A 21,797-nucleotide genomic window follows, 5' to 3' on the forward strand; every position below is an offset into this window, starting at 1 on the left:
AAAGAATGATGGATTTAACCCAGATCTCTTGACTGGGGTTGAATGTTTTGATTTGTTCTGCATTCCGTCCATCAATTGTGTGTCTTTTGCTTTCTCGTCCTAAGTGTGCCAGGTATTCCCAGACGTGGGTCCTGGGCTCACTGTTCCACTGGAATCAAGCTATCCTGGCTGAAGAGGGGTGAAACCCCGAAACCGGTCCTAGGATGCTTGTTTCCGGTCCAGGGAGGACCTGGCTTGGCAGTTCAGGCTGGACTGTTCCCATGAGGCACTGGGTCAAGACTGATTTGAATATGGCCAGGTCTAAACTGGGGTGGCATGGTGAGCAAGAGAATGATGGATTTAACCCAGATCTCTTGACTGGGGGTGAATGTTTTGATTTGTTCTGCATTCCGTCCATCAATTGTGTGTCTTTTGCTTTCTCGCCCTAAGTGTGCCAGGTATGCCCAGACGTGGGTCCTGGGCTCACTGCGCCACTGGAATCAAGCTATCCTGGCTGAAGAGGGGTGAAACCCCAAAACCGGTCCTAGGATGCTTGTTTCCGGTCCAGGGAGGACCTGGCTTGGCAGTTCGGGCTGGACTGTTCCCATGAGGCACAGGGTCAAGACTGATTTGCATATCGCCAGGTCTAAACTGGGGTGGCATGGTGAGCAAAAGAATGATGGATTTAACCTAGATCTCTTGACTGGGGGTGAATGTTTTGATTTGTTCTGCATTCCGTCCATCAATTGTGTGTCTTTTGCTTTCTCGCCCGAAGTGTGCCAGGTATGCCCAGACGTGGGTCCTGGGCTCACTGTGCCACTGGAATCAAGCTATCCTGGCTGAAGAGGGGTGAAGCCCCGAAACCGGTCCTAGGATGCTTGTTTCCGGTCCAGGGAGGACCTGGCTTGGAAGTTCAGGCTGGACTGTTCCCATGAGGCACAGGGTCAAGACTGATTTGCATATGGCCAGGTCTAAACTGGGGTGGCATGGTGAGCAAAAGAATGATGGATTTAACACAGATCTCTTGACTGGGGGTGAATGTTTTGATTTGTTCTGCATTCCGTCCATCAATTGTGTGTCTTTTGCTTTCTCGCCCTAAGTGTGCCAGGTATGCCCAGACGTGGGTCCTGGGCTCACTGTGCCACTGGAATCAAACTATCCTGGCTGAAGAGGGGTGAAACCCCGAAACCGGTCCTAGGATGCTTGTTTCCGGTCCAGGGAGGACCTGGCTTGGCAGTTCGGGCTGGACTGTTCCCATGAGGCACAGGGTCAAGCCTGATTTGCATATGGCCAGGTCTAAACTGGGGTGGCATGGTGAGCAAAAGAATGATGGATTTAACCCAGATCTCTTGACTGGGGGTGAATGTTTTGATTTGTTCTGCATTCTGTCCATCAATTGTGTGTCTTTTGACTAATATAACCTATGCACAGCACAGCTCTCACTCATCTTCCCCATCTCACTGTTAAATATTTCGACCCTAGACTGGATAAGAGAACCACTAACGCAAGACACCAAAATGCTTTCCACATACTTGCCATTGCAAGCACAACACTGTGATGTCCCCTAGCCCTGAAGAAGTCATGCAGAGTCAGGTCGGTTTCTTCTGCCCTTTAGAGAGAGAGAGAGAATGTGAGTGTGAGAGTGAGTGTGTGTGTGTGTTTTTTTTCCTGCTCCACCGTCCCCCTGCCCTGAAGTTGTGTCCAGTGGGTGTGTGTCTGGTCCTAGTGCGCTGTTACATCTCCCCCTTTTCTGGCAAAATGAACTTCCTTCCTGGGGAAAGAAAGAGGGAGAGAGAGTTAGAGAGAAGAATGGAGAGGGGAAAAGAAGCACCACTACTAAGAGGGAAAACAGTGAGAGAGACCAACATGAGACTCGGTCTTCCTGGTCTTGGGTCACATTTCTTCTATCAGTCTCCTGGGTCTTTGAATCATTCGTGATGGACACAAGCTGTCTTGTTTCAGGGGCAGGCAGCCTAACCCTGGCCCCTCTTCTTCATCATGGAGGGCTCCCATGCCATTAGGCTGGGTTGTCTCGTCAGCTCCCTGTGAGACCTGAAAGGCACCCTACCTCTCTCATCGTCTGCTGGCAGCAGGAAACTGAAGTGAAAGCTGTTCCTTGTAATGGAGAAAGGCCCTGCCGCTGCTGTGACCATTGACCCTTTGATGTTTGTGACGATCAGCAGGCTGCATGAGAATAGAGTGTCAGAGTTCCATGTTTGTCGCTGGCATACCAGTGACTATGACGCTGTGCCACGGTGGTGCTATGTTCTCCAGTTGTTACAGTCGTGTCCTGCTCTTTATTCCAAGTACAAGTTGCATCAGACCTCGCCCAGTGGAGCAGTGTGGGCTGTTGCAATAGTCCTGCAGGACTTGATGTAGGGCTTGGCCAACTGATATTTGTATGAGCTTAGCTCTTTGGACTGCTTTCTCTATGTTGCCCATGCATCGCTCAGCCATGCCATTTGTTTGCGGTCACAATGGCGTTATCTTCTGATTATGTATGCTTAGGTAGTTAATGAATCTACAAAATTCATCCCCTGAGAAAGGAGGGCCATTGTCAGTTTTGAGTGTTAGTGGGACACCCCATGCTAAGAAAACTTTGTCTAGGAAGGGTAGATTGGCCCCTGCTGATGCGTACTCCACCTGGCATACCAGGGGGAAACAGGAGTATTCTTCAGTGATGACCAATCGTTATCCCTCAGTTTCTAGTGGCCCATAGAAGTCAGTGGCTAACATCGTCCAGGAGGTCTAACATTCATAGTTGCTATGACTTCAGGGGCCTTCCGATGTCCTTGCAGTGAAGGCACATCAGGATCACTTCTTCCACCAGGTGGTCTAGAACCGGGAACCATACTCTTTCTCTCAACATCTTTTTGGTTTCAGCCATCCCCCTGTGGCTTTGGTGTGCGAGATTTATTTTTCGTCGGTCGGTTAACCTGGTGCCTTGAAGGAGTATTCCGTGCTCTGTTTCAGACCATTCTTCCTGTACGTGTTTGAATGCAAGGATCTCTTCTTTGATAACTTTGTCGTTGAACTGCTTGTTGTCGTTTGCATGCCCCCACCGTTTTGTTTCATAATGCTCTTCACTGCTTTCAGTGTGATGCCAGTCTCAGATTTCCGTGCGAGTTCCTCTACCGTGACCTGAACAGGAGTGCCGTCCTACCGCAAGCTCTACTGATGCAGTCTTTTGTATCTCTTTTCTTTCCAGTGGCTGTTTGTGGTCCGACTGCTTTTGCGGTGCTGCCACTTCTGTCATAAGGTATATACGCTTGCTGGTCACTGATACAGGGGAAGAATCCGAGTCTACCTAGGGGCTGCCCTCGCACACGTCTATGTGCCTTGTGTGGTGACTCAAATATGCCCTTGTCCTGTTCAGTCATCCCCTTTCTGGCTTCCAACGACCCCGTCTACAGACGCTTGCAAAGTGGTTTGCTGTGTTGCACTTCCAACACATTTGGCCAGGGAGGTACCAGTCTATGGATACCTTAGTCCACATCAGTAGCATGTTCTTTCAGCCTTGGCAGTTGTGGGCGCTTGTCTTCAGACCTTTTACTTCCTCCTACCATCGGATGGACTTGTTTGGGCGTTCGCGCTTGACCACTTCCTTGTTTATGGCATACGGCGTGGCTCTGCCATCCGTCCTTGCTATGGCTAGTATTTTGTCCAGTTTGTATGTTTCCTTCAGTATTTTTATTCGAAACCCAGTGGAGTAGCACCCTTCAGTCGTATAACTTCCTCGTTGTTCAACTTGTCAAATTCGCAATAGGTTACAAGCAAGCGCAGTCTCGTTGTGAAATTGTCAAGTGGTTCATTTGCTCTCTGGCATGCAGTGTTGAATGTGTATTGTTCATAATCGACGTTGCACTGTGGATCAAAACTGTCAGTGAGGCATTTGATTAGGCCTTTGTACGAGTTTGATAGACTCTGGTGGGAATCGTTACAAGTAGGTCTTCTACATCTTTGCTGACCAAGTTGCGGAACAGCACTTTGGCCTCTTCTTTTGCAGGTGGCTTGCAAGTATTGCTCAAAACTTCGAGTCCATTTTTTCCACCTCACACCTTTTGTTTGGGAGTCCGAGAGGTCAAAAGGGCGAAGGCGTTGAGAAAAATGCCACTGGGGATGTCTTCTTTGGCCATAGTGGGGTTTGTGTCAACATAGTTTGTTTCTAGTCTCTTCCTTCTGGGCGGTGATGTTTATTCCTTGCCTTTGCGCTGTTTCGTCGGCTAATTTATTTATTTTTCTTCGTGTTGTGGCCCTTTATTGTTTGTTGCTGGACATCAGAATGGCTGCTCCCATTGGATCCTATGGGTAGTCTATCTTGCCTGACTTAAATATGGCCCCTGCATGTATCGCTATGGGCTACTTAGCTTTGGATGACTTCAAAATGGCTGCTCCCATAGACTTGCATGGAAAGCTGGCCTATCTTCAAAATGGCGGCCAACTCTTGCAAGATCTCGCAAAACCTCGCTTTTTTTCTTTTCTTCAGGCCTTCTGGGGCCTATGTATTATTGTTGGCGGTCGCGCCTGCCTGTGGGCGCCCACTGGGTTTTCTGGGGAGCGAGCTGGGCCCTCTGTTGTGGCAGTATTTAGCTGTAGCGCTATATTACTTCAATAGAGCCTTCACTTTTTACATTTTTTTTTGTAATGCTCATGGAGCCGGCCGCGGGTCTTCTAGGGCGTGCTCTGAGTCCTTACTTGTGTTGTTTGGCAGTAGAGCTCTACTGCTTCGAGAAGAGCCTCCACTTTTGACTTTTTTTGAATGCTCATTGGATTCCCCGGTGCCTGACAATGAGTGAGGCCACGCTACAATGATCCCACCTTCATGGTCGCCAGTTGTTGTGTCCACTGGCCCCAAAGAAATCACGCAGATTCAGGTTGGTTTCTTCTATCATTTATTCTGCATATAGCATGCTGCCCAGCATGGTCTCGTGTGTGTGTGTGTGTGTGTGTGTGTGTCCATGTTTCCTGCTCTTCCCTCCAACTCCCCGGAAGTTGTGTCCTATCACCCAGTGGGTATGTGGCAGGTCCCAGTGCCCTGCCACTTCTCCACCACTGTGACAAACGCCCCTGCCGCCAAACATCTACGCAGTGTAGTGTGCTACCCATCCAATAATGCACTGTGGTGTTTCACAATAGAGTATAAAGTGCTATACAATTACGATTACAAATACATTTTATAGGTACTATAGTGTATACAAAAAAGCCACAACGGGGTTACAATGATTGTCTCATAATGTGTTTAGGTATTTCTCATTTAAAAAAATGCTTTTGTCTTCTATTTTTCAAATATGCATTATTTTCACAAATACGTATCTTCCAAAGTGAGCAGCATTGATGTATTTGTGCGATTTCCTACTCAGTATTTAAGTTAGCAAATTCCAGGTAGAGTTCAAAGTATGTGAAGCTCTGCAGATGTTTGAAGTGTTTTTTTTTCTTTTTCAGTATGCACACAATTTTGCCACATTGTATTCAACGGAATACAACAGAGAGGAAAAAAGAGAAAAGCCAACACGTAAGTGCCATTTGTAACAATAGAGGATTGTGTAGTTGGTAATGAAAATCTAATGCCTATTTAAGATATATTTAAGAGGGATTACATAGGTTTTTAACACATTCTTTTTTTGAGTCTTTTATTTATCTTTTAATACCTTCAATAAGAACAATGACAGAGTACAGATAGGTAACCTTAAGAAAATTGTATCAGGCATCTCTGTTAAGCAAGTAGAAGAATAAGTGTTTCATCTACCTTAATGATCTAGCTTGGAATACAAATCACAGGGGGTTCCCCTTTGGACAGTGATGCAATTGTAAAACAAATCTTCGGCTCATCCCTGTACCTGTCATTCCCACATAAGTATGCAAGAGAATGGCTTGCAAAACAAATAGTACACTGTATTGAAAAGCCAAGTCCTGGGCACACGTTTATACAGTTAAAACAGTGTTTGTTGATGTTTTGAGCATTTGAAGAGTTGTTATTTAATGTCCACTCGAATAATAAATGTTTATAGTTTTAATCTCAATAGAAAAAGGACACAGGACAACCAGCCAACACGTGTTTCGTCACAATGGGAGGTATCCCGTGACTTCTTCAAGGCTGTACAGGAAACGTTGATGTTATTGAGTAATCGCTCCGCCGGTGATAATTCCGACCCGGCTGGTCTAGTTAAAGAAAGTAATGATGAGATCCCAATTGCTGGTGAAAATTTGTCTGTCTGTGGGTAACCTCTCAAACGGATCTAAAAATCAAGGGAAACCTTTACTATTCAAGTGGACATTAAAAAACAACTCTTCAAATTCTCAAAACATCAACAAGCACTCTTTTAACTGTATAAACCTGTGCCCAGGGCTTGGCTTTTCAGGAACTTGTGGGGGTTGACACCCATACATATACGGGGGTTATAGGGTAATTCCTCTGACCTGGCAGCACCATGCAGCACTCACACCTCAATTACCTACGCACATACAGCAGGGCGCCACACTTCCTGGCACATCCAAAACCCCACCACCAGACAAATTGTACACTGTATACCCTTCTTTTTCCATATATATAGTCCTCAATGTCCCCACCCAATAACCCTTACTTGTCCCTGCCACCACTACCTCTATCACACCTTTTCAATTTATTCTTAAAATAATGCTACAATAATAAATAAAGAATTGTAAATATCTGTAATTAGAAATAATAGAAACATTGAAACAGCTTTGTGTTTTTTTAAATGATGTAATGTTTTCTCATCCTATGACAAATCCTATCTTCTCCCACTTTTGATCGTTGTTGCGTATTTAAGTGGAGGTTTCTTGTCTATTTAAAAACAAAGGGTATTTCCTTGCAAAAAGGTTTCACGCTGAAGGTGACATGGCAACTGTAGGAAAGTGTTCCAATGCTGATGGTTATGACTCTTATAGTGCACTGGAGTTTGCTGCCCAGAACCCAGTGCCAGTGCTTCCCCAATTGACAAGAACTTTACCCCCATTATAAGGCCTAGTGTAAGGTACCAGGGGCACCCAGACCATGAGTGATAAAGGGGTCCCCATGGCCGGCAGCTCTGTTTGTGCCACCCTGAGAGGCCCAAGCAAACTATTGACAGCAGGCCTGCCATTGCATTCTGCAGGAACAATGCAAACTGCTCGAACTCGATTCTGCCCTCACTGTGTGTGGCAGAATCAATACACTACATTTACTATATATCAGTCACCCCTAAGGAAGACCTCCTAAGCCCAGGTGGCAGGGTGAAGTATACTAGAGGTGTGGACATGCTAGTGCAGGCTCATATGTCCCAATATTGCCCTTTACCATTAAAGGACACTATAGGTGATAGACGGACCATAGGATAACGTGGGCTGGCATCTGGAGAAACCTGAGGTTGACAGCTTCATTATGGTACAGCCTAAATATGTCCTGTTTGGTATCAAACAACATGCCTTCTCACCCCTGGCATGAATCTTGTGTTGAGGGTGATGTGGCATGCACCCAGATGGCTACTCTAGTGGTTGCCCACCTGGTTGCCCCAGCTTCTCTGTGCTCTGGGTGGCAGACGTGCTTGCTGCCACCAAGACAGAATTCTGACCTCCTGCCAGGCAGTGTGATCACTCCCAGGAGTCATGAACAAAAGCCTGGGCAGGAAGAAGGTCACACCTCTTTTCTTCCAGATTGCCAGTCAAGTGGCACACCAATGCGGTGAGCTGCGAAGGCTGCATCACCTCTGATATGCATCAGGATCGACTTCCAGAGGAGGAAACAGCCCTCCCTCTGCCCAAGCACATTTACACCCCGGCAGGTGGGACATTTGGTAGGCAATGAGGTGTACACCCTCAGAGGGCTAGCTACACCTCCAGGGTGACCAGCCTGGTCTGTACACTGAAGATTTGGCAGAATAGAGGGTTCCGGGTAGAAAAGGTGACGCACACCTCTATGTGGTCATATTATGGACGGATTAGCTGATGGGGCAAGCAGCCTATTGCGTCCACACCCCTAACACCCATCTATCTGGGATTTAAGGGCTACCCTTGACACCAAAACCTCAGTTCTGAACAACCTTCTTCGAAGAGGACAAAAGAAGAGACCCATATCTGCGACAACAAGACTTGCGCAAAGCAAAAGAGGGATACTCTGTACCTGCGGCAATGTTCCTGGAACTGCCTGATTGAGACTTGGCCTAGGCTAAGCCTCAGTTCCCCCAGACAGATGGACCCTTGCGGGAGCCTGAAGCTCCCTCAGACTCCCCTGGACTATGGCACTAGTCCCCTGCAAACTGCAGTTTAAACAACCCTCTGAATCGAGCCCTCCATGGGATCGGCCAAATCCAGATGGTCTAGCGCATTGTGGGAACTTTAGTTCTACCTTCCACGCCGATACAGACAGATACCGTGTTCCCTGGAATCACAGGACGTCAAAGTATCTTTTTCCAAGGATTACCGCTGACAAGGCTTGTTGGTTGCCAGTCCTGAAACTGACCCCTTCACTCGACGCTGCACCTAGAGGGAGCTCCATCTGACCATAGACCAACGTCAGCAACCACCCGGTTGTTGTGTGTTTGTATCTTGTTCCCCACAGCACTGTGTAAGCGGTAAAAGCAGTTCTCCCGCTGCTCCGGTCTAGCATCAGGGACAGCCAGGACAGGTCTGCACCCGGGCTCCACTGGCCAGGTAAAATTTAACTGACTGTAGTGGCCTGGTCCCGGGACCCGCATCATCTTTACCCTGCAAGGGTACCACACAACTCGATCTCCAAGTGACCTATTGTCTCTATTGGTTTTTCCCATGGAACACAATGTTACATTTTCACTGTATTATTTGGCACAGATCTTTTATTGCTTCTAAATCAATACCTATAGTTATATGTATTCTATTCAGTTCATTGTGGTGTCTCAATTAAGATAAACATACATGCTATTTTTATTAATTGGTTTTGGATTTCTCTTGAGTCGCGTCAATTACTTATCGTCCATGATGGTACTCTGTAAAACATGTTTCTCTAGTGAAGCCTGACTGCTCCTTGCCACACTACCAGGACTGAGCTAGGGATTTATTAGTGTGAATCCAAGGACCATCTTTGGTGTTTGTGACAGTATTGCATGGTGAAGCCTAACTAGTATCACCACATAATACTCCACCTTCCTACAGCAATCTATACCCATATTCATTCAAATATAAAAGCAAAGTATACTTTTTGAAGAACAATTAATTCGGGTGGCTTAAGGGGAAACCACAAGGGCAGTAGATACAGTGAGAGATTTGAAATAACCAAAAAAAACAGAGGTTCACAGGGCAAAGGAACTGAAACTGCCATAGATGGGTGTAACTCTTAAGTATACAATAAAGTGTTGGTGGAATGTTTGACTTAATCTCAGCCACTGGTAATTACTCAGAGCCTCATCTCAGTCTGTCGTTATTTTTCACACCATGCCTCCTCAGTTTCGACCCAGCCCTATTCAAATCAGCCTTGACCCTGTTCCAATGGGAACAGTCCAACCTGAACTGACAGGCTAGGTCCTCCCTGATTCATGAATGGAATTCCGGGGTAAGACCACCATAGCCCGATGTTTTGTTGGCGTTTAACTGTAAATTGCCCACAATAGTGGTATCTCCCTCAAGTGATGTCTTGTATGGATAAACATTGCGGGTAAATATTTTGACGAATTACTTATTACCATATTCCATTTTGGAACATAATCCATTGCTTTAGCTGCATTAGAAACCGCTTTTTCACTGACCATATTTTAACATCAATTTTCATAATTGAGAATTTATTGTCCAAGAACAGACTGCACTTCTACTGCGAAACAGGCAACTTTAACAAACTCATATCCTTATGGATGTATTCTTAAAGTTACTCTTGTCCTTGAAAATATATTCTGAAAAGAAGTCTCCACCTAAAGTATGTTTTGGACTGTAATTTTCTATTTGAGAATATGTTATAGTATTATTTATACTCAACAACCAGTTCTAGGATAGATTCTTCCCCTGAGAACTTGCTCTTGTATAACTCACCTACTGGAGACTCCGTACTGGCAGTGCAATTAACTTTTAATAGACAAATGTAAATTGTGTAAAATCTGTCCTTGAATATAATCTATCCAAAATAAGAGCATTGCGTGTAGGGACCACAGATTCCAGCAGCCCCCTTGTGACTCTGAGGTGGGGTCTGTTTCATATGCACCTGCTCTTACTAAGGGGGCGCTATAAAGGCCATTTGGGAGTCCGCAGCGCAGGGAAAGCATTGCTTGCAGGGACCACAGATACTAGCAGTCCTTTGTGACTCTGAGGCGGGGTCTCTTACAGCCACACCTGCTTGTACTTTGGATGCGCTATAAAGTGCATTTGGGAGCCCCACAGTGCAGGACGTGTGCAGGCAGTGCCAAGGCAAAGCCCAGGCCAAGGGCAGGCCCACCTGCGTTCGTCCACAGCCATATAAGGCTGGGTCACCCCTCTTACATGGATTATCTGGCTTCACCCTACTTGGTGAGACACATTTTTTTTTGTTTCTAGCCTCACCTCGTATTGTTAAATGGACACGTGCAAAGTAGCGAGTGGCCCTGTTGCCCCACAAAAGCCCAAATGTATGGATGCTATGTTGGAGCGAGTCTTTGGGGTGGTGGCAAGTGAAACTGATCTGACCAAACATAGGTTGTCCCTGGGCCCCGTTGATAGCCTTGGGGATATGGAAAACAGTGCTAAAACAGCTTGGGGTGGAGATGATGATCTGTCAGAAGAGGGTGCAACTGGTGGTAGTGACACACACCTAGCTCAATATTGGACCCGGAGAATACAGGGCACTTTTTACTCAGAAGTGCATGGGAGTTCGTCCATTATGTCCTCGCGCCAAGAGAATGTTACATCTCCGGTTGAACCAGCCAATAAGTGAAAAAAACAAAGTAGACGTTGTGTTGGATCGACAATGCAGCAGGTCTCAACCGGAAATAGCAAGGAGCCAGCCCTCCCTATTCCTGGAGATCGTGACTTGGAGGAAATTGTGAAATAGTTTGAGCGGATAATTCATGTCAAATTGAGCCCCATTAGAATTGATTTGGCCTCGATAGAGTCATGTTTGATGACTTTAACAAAGTTGAAATGTAATCAAGTCAAGGAGAAGGAAGTTCCTTCTGATTCTGAAGACCCGTTACATCTAAGGAGATGGACAAGTGCATGCAGAGTCAGAGAGATACCCCGAGAGGTACTCAGCCCTTGTTAACAGCAAATTTGAACACAACACAATGTGCAAATAGATTGGTGTCTCATTTGGGAGCAGTCAGTGGGAAATAGGGTGCCTGTCGGGGTGACAGCCATTTCCTGGGCATTATTGCTAATCAACAACCAAGCATGGCAGCTTCCCAAGTCGGTAAGAACAGAAGAACAGGGATGGGGTCCCACAAACCTTGTTCGTAGGCAGCAGAGGGTGCCATCCCAAAGACTTCACCTCCCCATAGATTCTACCCCTTTTGTGGCTATCTTGGTAAATGTGCCGCCATTGCGTGAAAGGGTTGAAGAGTCCACATGTGAATTCATACGTAAAGCCAAACATTGGTGTGCCTCTAAGGGGAGACTCGTCTGAAAGTGATAGTAGTAACATTATCATGGCCAGACGGGTGGATTGGCTGGGTTTCGGCCCAAAGTTGTTCGATGGGGATTGTATTGTATTAAACTTCATAAGCCTGTCATGGCTAGACAACTGATTTTTGGTAACACTGTGGGAAGAATGTATGGGTTGGGCATTCAAGTATTCCCACTAGGTTTCTTTGACCCCCCCGTTGTGATGCAAAAGACAAATGGGTGAGGGAACATATTTTCACAAAATACGGTTAGATCCGATCCCCAATATAGAGGTCAAGTGGCCCCATTGGAGCTGAGCAATAGATTTAAACCCTTGGGAGACTTGGAAGACAATAATTGACTTAGAAGAGATATGACCTGTCCCCAACAGAGTCCAGCCATGCCTACTGACATGATCCAAGATAGGTCTCCCCCTTGTCTGAAAATTTGTAGCTTGAATACCACAGGGTTAAGCAGAAAAAGAGAAAATATTATTTGATAGCGTGTGTTTTCAAGAAACTTGGGGAACAGAACATAATTGCTATTTAAAAGGGTATAGCTGTTTTTTTGTGCCAGATGTATTTTCACTGGTAGGTAGATCTAGGGGGGGGGGGGGGGGGGGTTGCTCATGTTCATTTCCCTGGGCATTGGGTGCGCCCCAATGCAAATTGCCTCTTGCATGGAAAATTTGCTTCTCGTTAAATTAGACTTTGTGGGTTCTTCAAGTGTTTTTTTGCTAAACCTTTAAAATTCGTTTGAGCGTAAAACCCCTATGGAACATCTGGGTTCCTTATGTTCTTTTCTGCAGTCCATTGAGGGGAAATCTAAAACTCCCAATACTGTGGTTTTAATCAGTGATTTTATTCATCTATGTCCACTGGGTTGTTTTAACACTGATAGTACTTTTGACATAGGAGTCAAACAGGGCAGTCATTTTGAACATTCTGTTGAGGGCAGTTTGTTAGATGAAATGCTGGCAGAGTCTAACCTGGTTGAAATTGGAGAGGGTGGAGCAAACGGACCCAAACTATAAGGGCAGAGGGGCTAACACGGCTATTGACTATGTGCTGGTTATAGCCTTTTTTAGTTCAGTTTGTGTATAGTTTTGAAGTGCAATGGTCTGATTTTAGTGACCATAACCTTTTAAGTCTCTCCTCGATTTGGGGAAATTCAAATGCTGAGAGGCCAGACATTGGACCCACCAATACAGAGATCATTTCTCATGATCAGGGGCAAAGCTTAAAATGGAGTAAGGTCCCACATGACGCCTTTTTATATTCCCTTTATGATAGGTGTAGCAGTGATCTACAAGTGTGCTTGAGTGATTCCAGAAATGACGAGGTGCTCCTGTATACCTATGGGAGACTTTGTATGCATATAAAGGATAATCTCAGGGCTCGAAATAGTCGCAGACTACATATGGGAGAGAGATGGTTTGATTCAAATTGTTTTGAAACCCTCTATATCCAAATACTGGTGTTAAAGAAAACCCTTAGAGATAGAACAGAGGAAGCAAAGAGAAGGAAGGAGTATAAGCTTGCCATGGTCATGCACAAGGAGATTAGGGAGAAGCCTGGGAAGATCTTGGTAATCTCCGCATTCTTATTAATAGTGCCTCATTTTGGGAAATCATCAATCGCCCCTTTTTTGGGGAGAATGAAATAGAGTTATAGATTGCACTATTACAGTGGGTTCTTGGATAAAACATTTTACAGGAAGCGATGAAAAAGTAGGGGAGGCTGCCCAGACCGAACAAGTAGGTATACCCAGGGAGGACCCTGTTGCTTGTTTTACAGAGGAGGAGGTTGAGGCCGCTATTGCAACTGTGTTAAAGAACAAGGCCCCTGGCCCCGACAGGGTCCCGGACGATTTATTTAATTACGATAATAAGTTGGTTTGGCAAAAATCTTAAGACAGGTTTTTAATGCTTTCTGGAGAACAAGGCCCCCTACATCATGGGGATGTTCAGTTATTATTTTAGTGTTTAAGAAGGGAGATGGGGCAGATCCTAGATGTTATAGGCCAATATCCTTAATTAACTCTTCCGTTAAGATCTTGACAAGGTTAACTGATTGGTTTGAACAAAGGAATGTGATTTCTCCCTTCCAGTGCGGATTCAGACAGTGGAAAGGTACAATTGACCAGTGCCTAAATTTACATTTGAAAATCTGAAAGTATACAGTGGCCAAAAGAGGCAGGCTGTATTTAGCCTTCATGCACCTATTATCGGCCTTTGACCGAGTTAACAGAGCCAAATTATGCCCAATGTTAATCAATATATAGGATTTGATAGGAGTATGGTCAGTTTTTGCCTGATGTCCTTGAGGATTTAACGGCCGCCGTAAGATTTAATTTTGAGGGGTCATTGACAGCACCTATAAGAATACATTAAGGGGTAAGGCAAGTTGCTTATTGGCACCGTTACTGTTTATATATTAACAATTTTAACCTTGTTCTAGGTGGAGCTACTAAGGATATTCTGTGGGCTGGGTCATTGCAAATTCCAGCACTTATATATGCAGATGACATGGTTTTATTAGCAAGAACCGCAGTGGGCCTCCAAAAACTCATGAACTCTTTTATAGACTTTATGGGGTTGCTCGATATGGACATTAGTTATTCTAAATCCCACACTATGGTGATCGAACAACGAGTAAGCTGGATAGGAAAATCTTTGGGGGTGATCAAGAGTTGACCAGAGTTACAACTTTCCATATTTAGGGGTGGTTCTTGATGAGAGAGGAACATGGGTCCCACAAAGAAAGACAAAGCAACATTTGATGGCAAGAGCTGTAGCCGCTGTATTTGATTTTGCAAGTAGATTGGGAGAAAGACCAACTGAGGCTCTGGTGAAAGTGTATCAAGCTAAATGCTTGTCCGTAGCCTCTTATGGTAGTGATCTATGCGGCTATAAGGACTAAGATGAGATTGAGGTAGTTGAAAATGATTTTATTAAAAGATAATTATCCCTTCCACTATCGGTTGCCACCTTTACCATACATGAAGAAGTGGGGTTAGAATATATTTCGGATAAGTGGGCCCTCTTCCCCATAATTAGGTGGTTCAAAATCTGATCAGGTTCTGAATTAGAGCTGAAGCACGAAATTATAAGAGATTGTCTTGCCATGGACAACGGTTGCCGTGGCTGTACTATATTAACACCTCTCTGGTGGAGAAGTTGGGTTGTGCAGCTTTTTTTTGGGCACCTGAGCAAATCAACAAACAAGATGTGCCCTGGATTATGAAACATCGTACGGTAACAGCAAAACTTGAGAGAGAGGAAAGGGAGCTTTGCAAACCTATTGTGAGGGTGTATATCCTCTTGACAACCGTACATGGTATGGAGTCATACCTGCATTTGGTGTCCTCATCCCATCCCCGCTTTTTATTAACATGTTTTAGATTAAATCTCCTGCATTGGTTGCTAGCAGATCCACGGGGCCATCATATTGTGGAGAGTCAGGGACCGTGTCCATGTGCTAATTTTTCTATTCAAGATACAACCCATTTTATCTTTATCTGTGATCATTACAGTATGTTGAGGCAGCATTTCATCTTACCATTATTTAGAGGTGAAGGTTTTTTCAGTTTAAACTGGCCCTGATCTATTTGTAGATGCTGAAGTCCCCTGAAGTCGGTTTTAGTGTGGCCTGTACTTTGTCAGTTGCATTTAGACTGAGGAAAAAGCGTTTGGCCCCCTGAAGGAATGGGAAGCCTTGTTTGATTTAACCATTACTGGGGTTTTACGAAGCTAAAATATTATCAGTTCTTTAATTTCTGTGCCCCGCTGTTGGGCTGTTTTTATTGTTTTATTGCCCAATAATAGAAAATTTATAATGTTGACAAGACTGATCTATTAAGGAACATTAGAGTTCAAGTTTTAAATGTTTATGATCTTATTTTTTAGAAGGTGTTTTGTATTGCTGTTTGTTGATTCATTGTATTTTATTTTTGTGATTCTTTTTATGAAAGTAATGTTGTCGGATTTGTACGCTTTTATGGATTATTGTTTAATCCGAATAAAGATTATAAAGTAAAGATATTTGTATAGCAGCGACCACTCGTACAGAACCTCTATTTTTCTTTGAAAATGACCTGGAACAAACACTCCAGGAGACTCTTATCTATAACAGACTCTCCCACCAATGGTCCCACTGATTTACTTTTCATAGTGAAGAGACCCTAGACATTATCTTAAAGACTCGAGTATTTAAAGTATAGAATATCTGTCCGAAAGCTCCAAGAAGTGAACATCAGCTTTTTAGTATACAATACTAGACAAGGTACAAGAGAAGGGGTTAGTTGCTATTCAGGGCCCCTCCTTTAGTTCGAAGAACGCAAGCTGTATTTTTGTGTTATGGGGCTAGAGATCAGGCTGAGGAGGAATGTGCCACTGTTGATCAGAAGATTAAAAATTAGTTATGCCTCAGGTAAAAAATCAAAGCCCCACGCACTAACAGCTTGTACAAAATTACATTGCAATTTCATATATTAGATCTCGGCGCTCATTATGTTTATGGGAGGGGCATACTGATGGAAAATAATTGTGGTTATTGACAGGTAGTATTCTATCATCAAGTACATAACAGCTGTATTGACTTGTACTGGCAGTGCACTCTGCAATCAATTTAAATTCTCCTCTGGGCTTCTGCCCACCACGTTAAACTTTACTTGAACGGAGCTATGCTCCATGCAAGTAAGAGCTGCCTCCTTATTAAGTAAATTATGTTATACTGTTTGATATTACAATGTTGGTGGTGGAAAGAATACATACATTCATTCATCATAAGAACAGCCTTTTGCTGGTCTCATCCTGGCCCACGTTAAGAATGGCACATTGGGAGCGGGTGCCTTCAGGGGTGTGTATGTGTGGTCGTGCTTCTTGGGGAACATGGCCTTCCAAGAGTAGCACAACAACCCCCTGCACTGTTTGCCAGTGACATAGTCTCTTGTTGGTCAACTTCATCACACCTGTAAAAATGTCTAGGTGTGTAGTGAAACAGTAGCTCTGCCCACCCAAGCAAAGACGGATTTCCATATTTACTCAGCCATTACTATCCAGCAAAAATATCTAGGGCTCATCTATGAGGGTGGTAAATATCTCTATTGAGGATCCTATGTCTGCCCTTAGTACCATAAGCCATCTTATTTGGTTCCCATGCTGTATACGTGAGAGGGGTTTAAAAGGTAGAATAAAAGATGCATATCCTCTGATTCTTGTTGGCCCTTTATCATAGAAAACTGCAATGGATTAGACATTGTGGCGAGCAATGTGGAGTTTCTTTGGTGTTGACACGCATATTAAGGCACTAGGACAAGTTGACATAAACAGGAACATTTGTATATTGGAGAAGTGTAGCTCACTGGTTAGAGGAGGCATACCCTGAAGCAGAGGTCAGACCCGGGACCAGGGTTCGATTCCCGACGCGGCAGGGTTCGGAGCCCAATTGTCCACGGACTCGATAATTCTCGCTTCGGTGCCCACTCTAAGCACGAGTTCACACTATGCAGCTCTGGGCAACAAGCTTGCTTAATCTCCACAACGGCCCCCCCGCGGCGGGATGCCTGGCTTTCACCTTGGGGATACCCAGTACGGGTTATCTCACAGGGAAAAACCAGGACGGGTTCCCAATGCAAGCGCCGAGATGCCCAAGGGTAAGTCGAGTGCTATATAAAACATACATACATATATTATTAACCAGTTATGTGGTAACGTTCAAAATATTAACTCCCCATCCTCTAACAGAAGTATATAACTGTTATTTCCAACTGCATAGTACCCTGGGATTTACTATCCTCCAACATCCCATTCATCTCACAGACAGATATCACTCACTTGTTAATGAATTGTATGGTCTATATTGCAAGGATTGATAGGTCATTACCCATTCCAATCTTTATAAAGAGAACCAAAGCCCCATCCTATGGAAAATACAGTGACCCAAGATGATAATAGATGTAAAAAGCAAGGAAAGAATAAATGTAAATGTTAAAATAGATTTTACAGCTAAGCAAATATCCATAGTACTGTAGCAATGTCTTAGCTGGGTATTTTGGGTGTGACTAATAATCCAAACAATTCATATGGCTGAAGTATATACATTTATAAATATGTAATACACCTGAAACAACAGCATGCAAGACCAACTATACAGTGTAGCATGCTGAATGAAGAGTACACTTTACACATATCACACCCCCAAAAATGGATATTCGGCAGAAAGCATACAGAACCATGTAGCACATTGACATGCACAAACTCAACTTATCCCTTGAAAACAGAAAGTACTTGCATATTCCATTCATAAATGTTGAATTATTATAGAGGCACCTTTCTATTTTCAACTCTTCAATCTTAGCATCTCAGGAGCACAGAGATCCACACACTCTCAGTGTGCGTCAGTATATAGATCACAATTAAATCAGTCATATCTTATAATCGCATCAACCAACGAAGCAGATAAAATCCCAACAGCAAAGTGTAAAAGAACACCCCTGGTCTGGCAATAATAAAGTCAGATAAAATATTAGAGCAACTCTCTAAACTCCTAGGGGCATCGCTGAGAGGACACACATCTCTCCACTTGTCTTAACCAGAGATTACAACATTCAACCCTCTAAATGTGCAATCTTTTGTAGACCTACAGAGAGTCAGGAAACTTACAGGCATGTAACAATATGACCTGGACTGTACCCTTTCTATCAAAAGGCAACCTTAACCACCGAAAACATTACATCAGCAATATAAAAAATGCCACAGTTAGTACCTCTTTCAGTACTTTGAATATTAAACAAAGTACATAGATTGAATGTTGAAAAACAAAATAGTTTCAATTGAATATCATTATGTATCAAAAAATAGCTAATATTTAAATGCAGCAAATGCTGTCTTTTAAAACAGAAGCTTGGTAATAACTGATCAGATACATCTTTTAATGTTTTTTCCAACTGTGGGCTGCACCACCAAGACAAGTATCCAAAAGACAAAAATGAAATGTCCATCCTGTATTATAAATATTCAGGTTTCTTTATTCTTCCTTTTATTTGAAACAAAGCACCAGGTAGCCAACGCGTTTCATTCTTTTAGACAAGAACTACAACAGGGCTGTAGAAACACTAAAAACATATGTATAATACAATCTGATATCTATAAAAACATACAATCATACAATAATGCATTCAATACAATACTCTAAGACAGAAGACATTAAAAATGAATACAAAAAATCAATTCCCTTAGACCACCACATAATATTACAAACAAAAATATAATTGAACCACATAAACAAGTTTTTATCTTTTTGTATTAAAATCATCAAACGTGACAAAATAATGTACCTAAACTAATAGCATGTTTTCCATATTTCCAAATTGAATTACTTATAAAATGTAATTTCTAAATAGAGTGTATAATGAATTCTAAATACAAGATTGAGGCAATATAGAACGTAAACAATCCTATGGCATTAGCTTTTCTAAAGTCCAATAGTAGTGGACTGCATTGCTCATCCATTTGATCACATACTGCAGTACTAATGAACTACAGTGATAACCCAAGTGGAAAGAAAAAAAACAAAGAAAATTATTAAATAGATATAAGTATCAAAAGACAAAATAATGTCAACAAAGATGCGAAAAAGAGAGAAAGGGAATAGGAGAGAATAATAAAGACAATCAAGTGAAGAAAAAAAAACACTTGAATAATTGTTATTTTAAAATTGAGTTGCTGGTTATGTGTAACCATATATACTATAATCACTCAATATTTTAGTTGGTTACCAAACAGCCCCTTCTCCTAGAAGATCCATCAGGAAATATAGTTTTTTTCTAGTCACATACCGATCGAACTGTTACTAGTTGTATTCGAAAGAAGCAGGAATCATCAGGCTGGATCTGCTAAGAACTCCTCACAAGACATCACCTTGCTTTCCAAAGACCAAATCAGAATAGAATGGCTGTTGTGCCTAAGAAGAATTGTGTTAAGTTGTTTTGTTAAACCTCTTCTATAAGCCAGACAATCATGTACTAGTAAAACAATACTACTTCTAAGTAAAGTTATACTGGTAAAAGATATAGCCTTCAATTTAAACCATCTTATCAAAAAGTAGAATCCACTTTACCTAAGAAGTGGATTGAGAGAACAACCTATGTTTACCCAGATAAGTCTTAGGTTCCATCAACCTTTTGGTAAGGACGACAGTTCTCCTATTAAAAACTCCATATCAACCCCCACCACTAAAGGGCTATATATTGTCTATAGATAGTAAAAGAAAAATGTCAAAAGAGAAATATCAATGAAATCCCATAAGTGCAAATCTCCAAAAGACACTATTTCAACAAGTTAATATGTTGTATGTATTGTTTACATTCCAACATTTAAATAAGCACCTACCTATCGTGCTGATTGCCGGCTGAATTTTCAGGCCTAACGGCAAGGAACTATTAAGTGGCTTTTGTGCCTGAAAAGATTTATGAAAGACGTCACTTGTCATGTGTAGACCAACTTCATAAAATTATTTACTGTTAAACCCTCTATTTAGGTTATTAAAACATACCTAACTCAAGATTGTGTATCTCGATCCAAAATATATTAAAGAAGTACATATAAAAAGGCCCATTTATGCGTATTTACTTATTGGGTCCATATTGTTGAATGTCGAACGATAGCAAATATCAAAACCAGCGTCCGGAAAAACGAACGTACAAGTTGGAAAGTAATGTATCGATATGGTGAAATGGTACAGCGTTAATCATGCTTCTTCCATTTATCGAAATGTAACAACCTCCCCCATGCCAGCATTGCCAGCAGTTCCTCCGAGTTAAGACACGCTCGAGTTATTAAGCGCCAATGTAAATTCAAACTTGTTAGACACGAGAAAAAAAATGAGAAAAAAAATAAAATGAGCAACACTCTGTATCCTCATTGCGATATCGAATGAATAATGCAACTGAGCAGAATCAGAGTTTATGAATCTTAGCCAAGAATATAAGTAAATGGCACGGCTAACATTTAGAACTCCGAGTTTCAATTAAAATTCCTAACGGTAGACAAGCTTACCAAATGCGTAGCATCTCGAGCGGCAGAGTATGCGTAAATTTGAATGCTCTAAGAGAGCGCCCCATCTTCCTCCTCGTATTTAAACACCTGACAGCATCAGGCAACATTCAAGCACGTCATTGCGCGCCTTAGAGAAAGTCTCAAAAGAACATATTTGTCTGCTTTAATCACATTGTTTGAACCCCCCAAGGGAGGGTCTCAAAACAACATGTTAATACACTCTACTCCTATTACCTACTGAGGACCAAGTAAATATAATGGACACCAACAAAAGACTTCCGTCTATCACTCCAAATGAGAGTGCAAAATTAAAAAGAAGGAAGAAACATCCAATTTGTCAGATGCCTAATTGAGCATTCTGCGATCGATCTCTGAAAATGGCACTTATATATCCATAATTCTTGGCTAAGATTCATAAACTCTGATTTTGCTCAGTTGCATTAGTCATTCGATATCGCAATGAGGATACAGAGTCTCGCTCATTTTTTTTTCTCGTGTCTAACAAGTTTGAATTTACATTGGCGCTTAATAACTCGAGCGTGTCTTAACTCGAAGGAACTGCTGGCAATGCTGGCATAGGGGAGGTTGTTACATTTCGATAAATGGAAGAAGCATGATTAGCGTTGTACTATTTCACTATATCGATACATTACATTCCTCCTTGTACGTTCGTTTTGCCGGACGCTGGTTTTGATTTTATTTGCTATCGTTTGACATTAAATAATATGGACCCAAAAAGTAATTACGCATGATTGGGCCTTTTTTTATATACTTCTTTATTATATTTTGGATCGAGATACACTATCTTGAGTTAGGTATGTTTTAATAACCTAAATAGAAGGTTTAACAGTAAATAATTTTATTAAGTTGGTCTACACATGACAAGTGACGTCTTTCATAAATCTTTTCAGGCACAACAGCCACTCAATAGTTCCTTGCCGTTAGGCCTGAAAATTCAGCCGGCAATCAGCACGATAGGTAGGTGCTTATTTAAATGTTGAAATGTAAACAATACATACAACATATTAACTTGTTGAAATAGTGTCTTTCGGAGATTTGGGCATATGGGATTTCATTGATATTTTTCTTTTGACATTTTTCTTTTACTATCTATAGGCAATGTATAGCTCTTTAGTGGTGGGGGTTGATATGGAGTTTTTAATAGGAGAATTGTTGTGCTTACCAAAAGGTTGATGCAACCTAAGACTTATCCGGGTAAACATAGGCTGTT

The 21,797-nt window shown here is 42.6% G+C and overlaps 1 protein-coding gene across 1 annotated transcript in view; it reads left to right on the plus strand.

The window, feature by feature from the left end:
- The window catches only part of CFAP68 (cilia and flagella associated protein 68), a 163,048-nt gene that overhangs the window by 135,269 nt on the left and 5,982 nt on the right, over positions 1-21,797 (plus strand). Inside the window, exon 3 of the mRNA XM_085646441.1 lies at positions 5,422-5,491. Coding sequence (XP_085502567.1) covers positions 5,422-5,491 — 70 coding nt within the window. The remainder of the gene's footprint in view (positions 1-5,421; positions 5,492-21,797) is intronic.

Source organism: Triturus cristatus, chromosome 3_1 (assembly GCF_964204655.1).
Source record: "Triturus cristatus chromosome 3_1, aTriCri1.1, whole genome shotgun sequence".
NCBI lineage: Eukaryota > Metazoa > Chordata > Amphibia > Caudata > Salamandridae > Triturus > Triturus cristatus.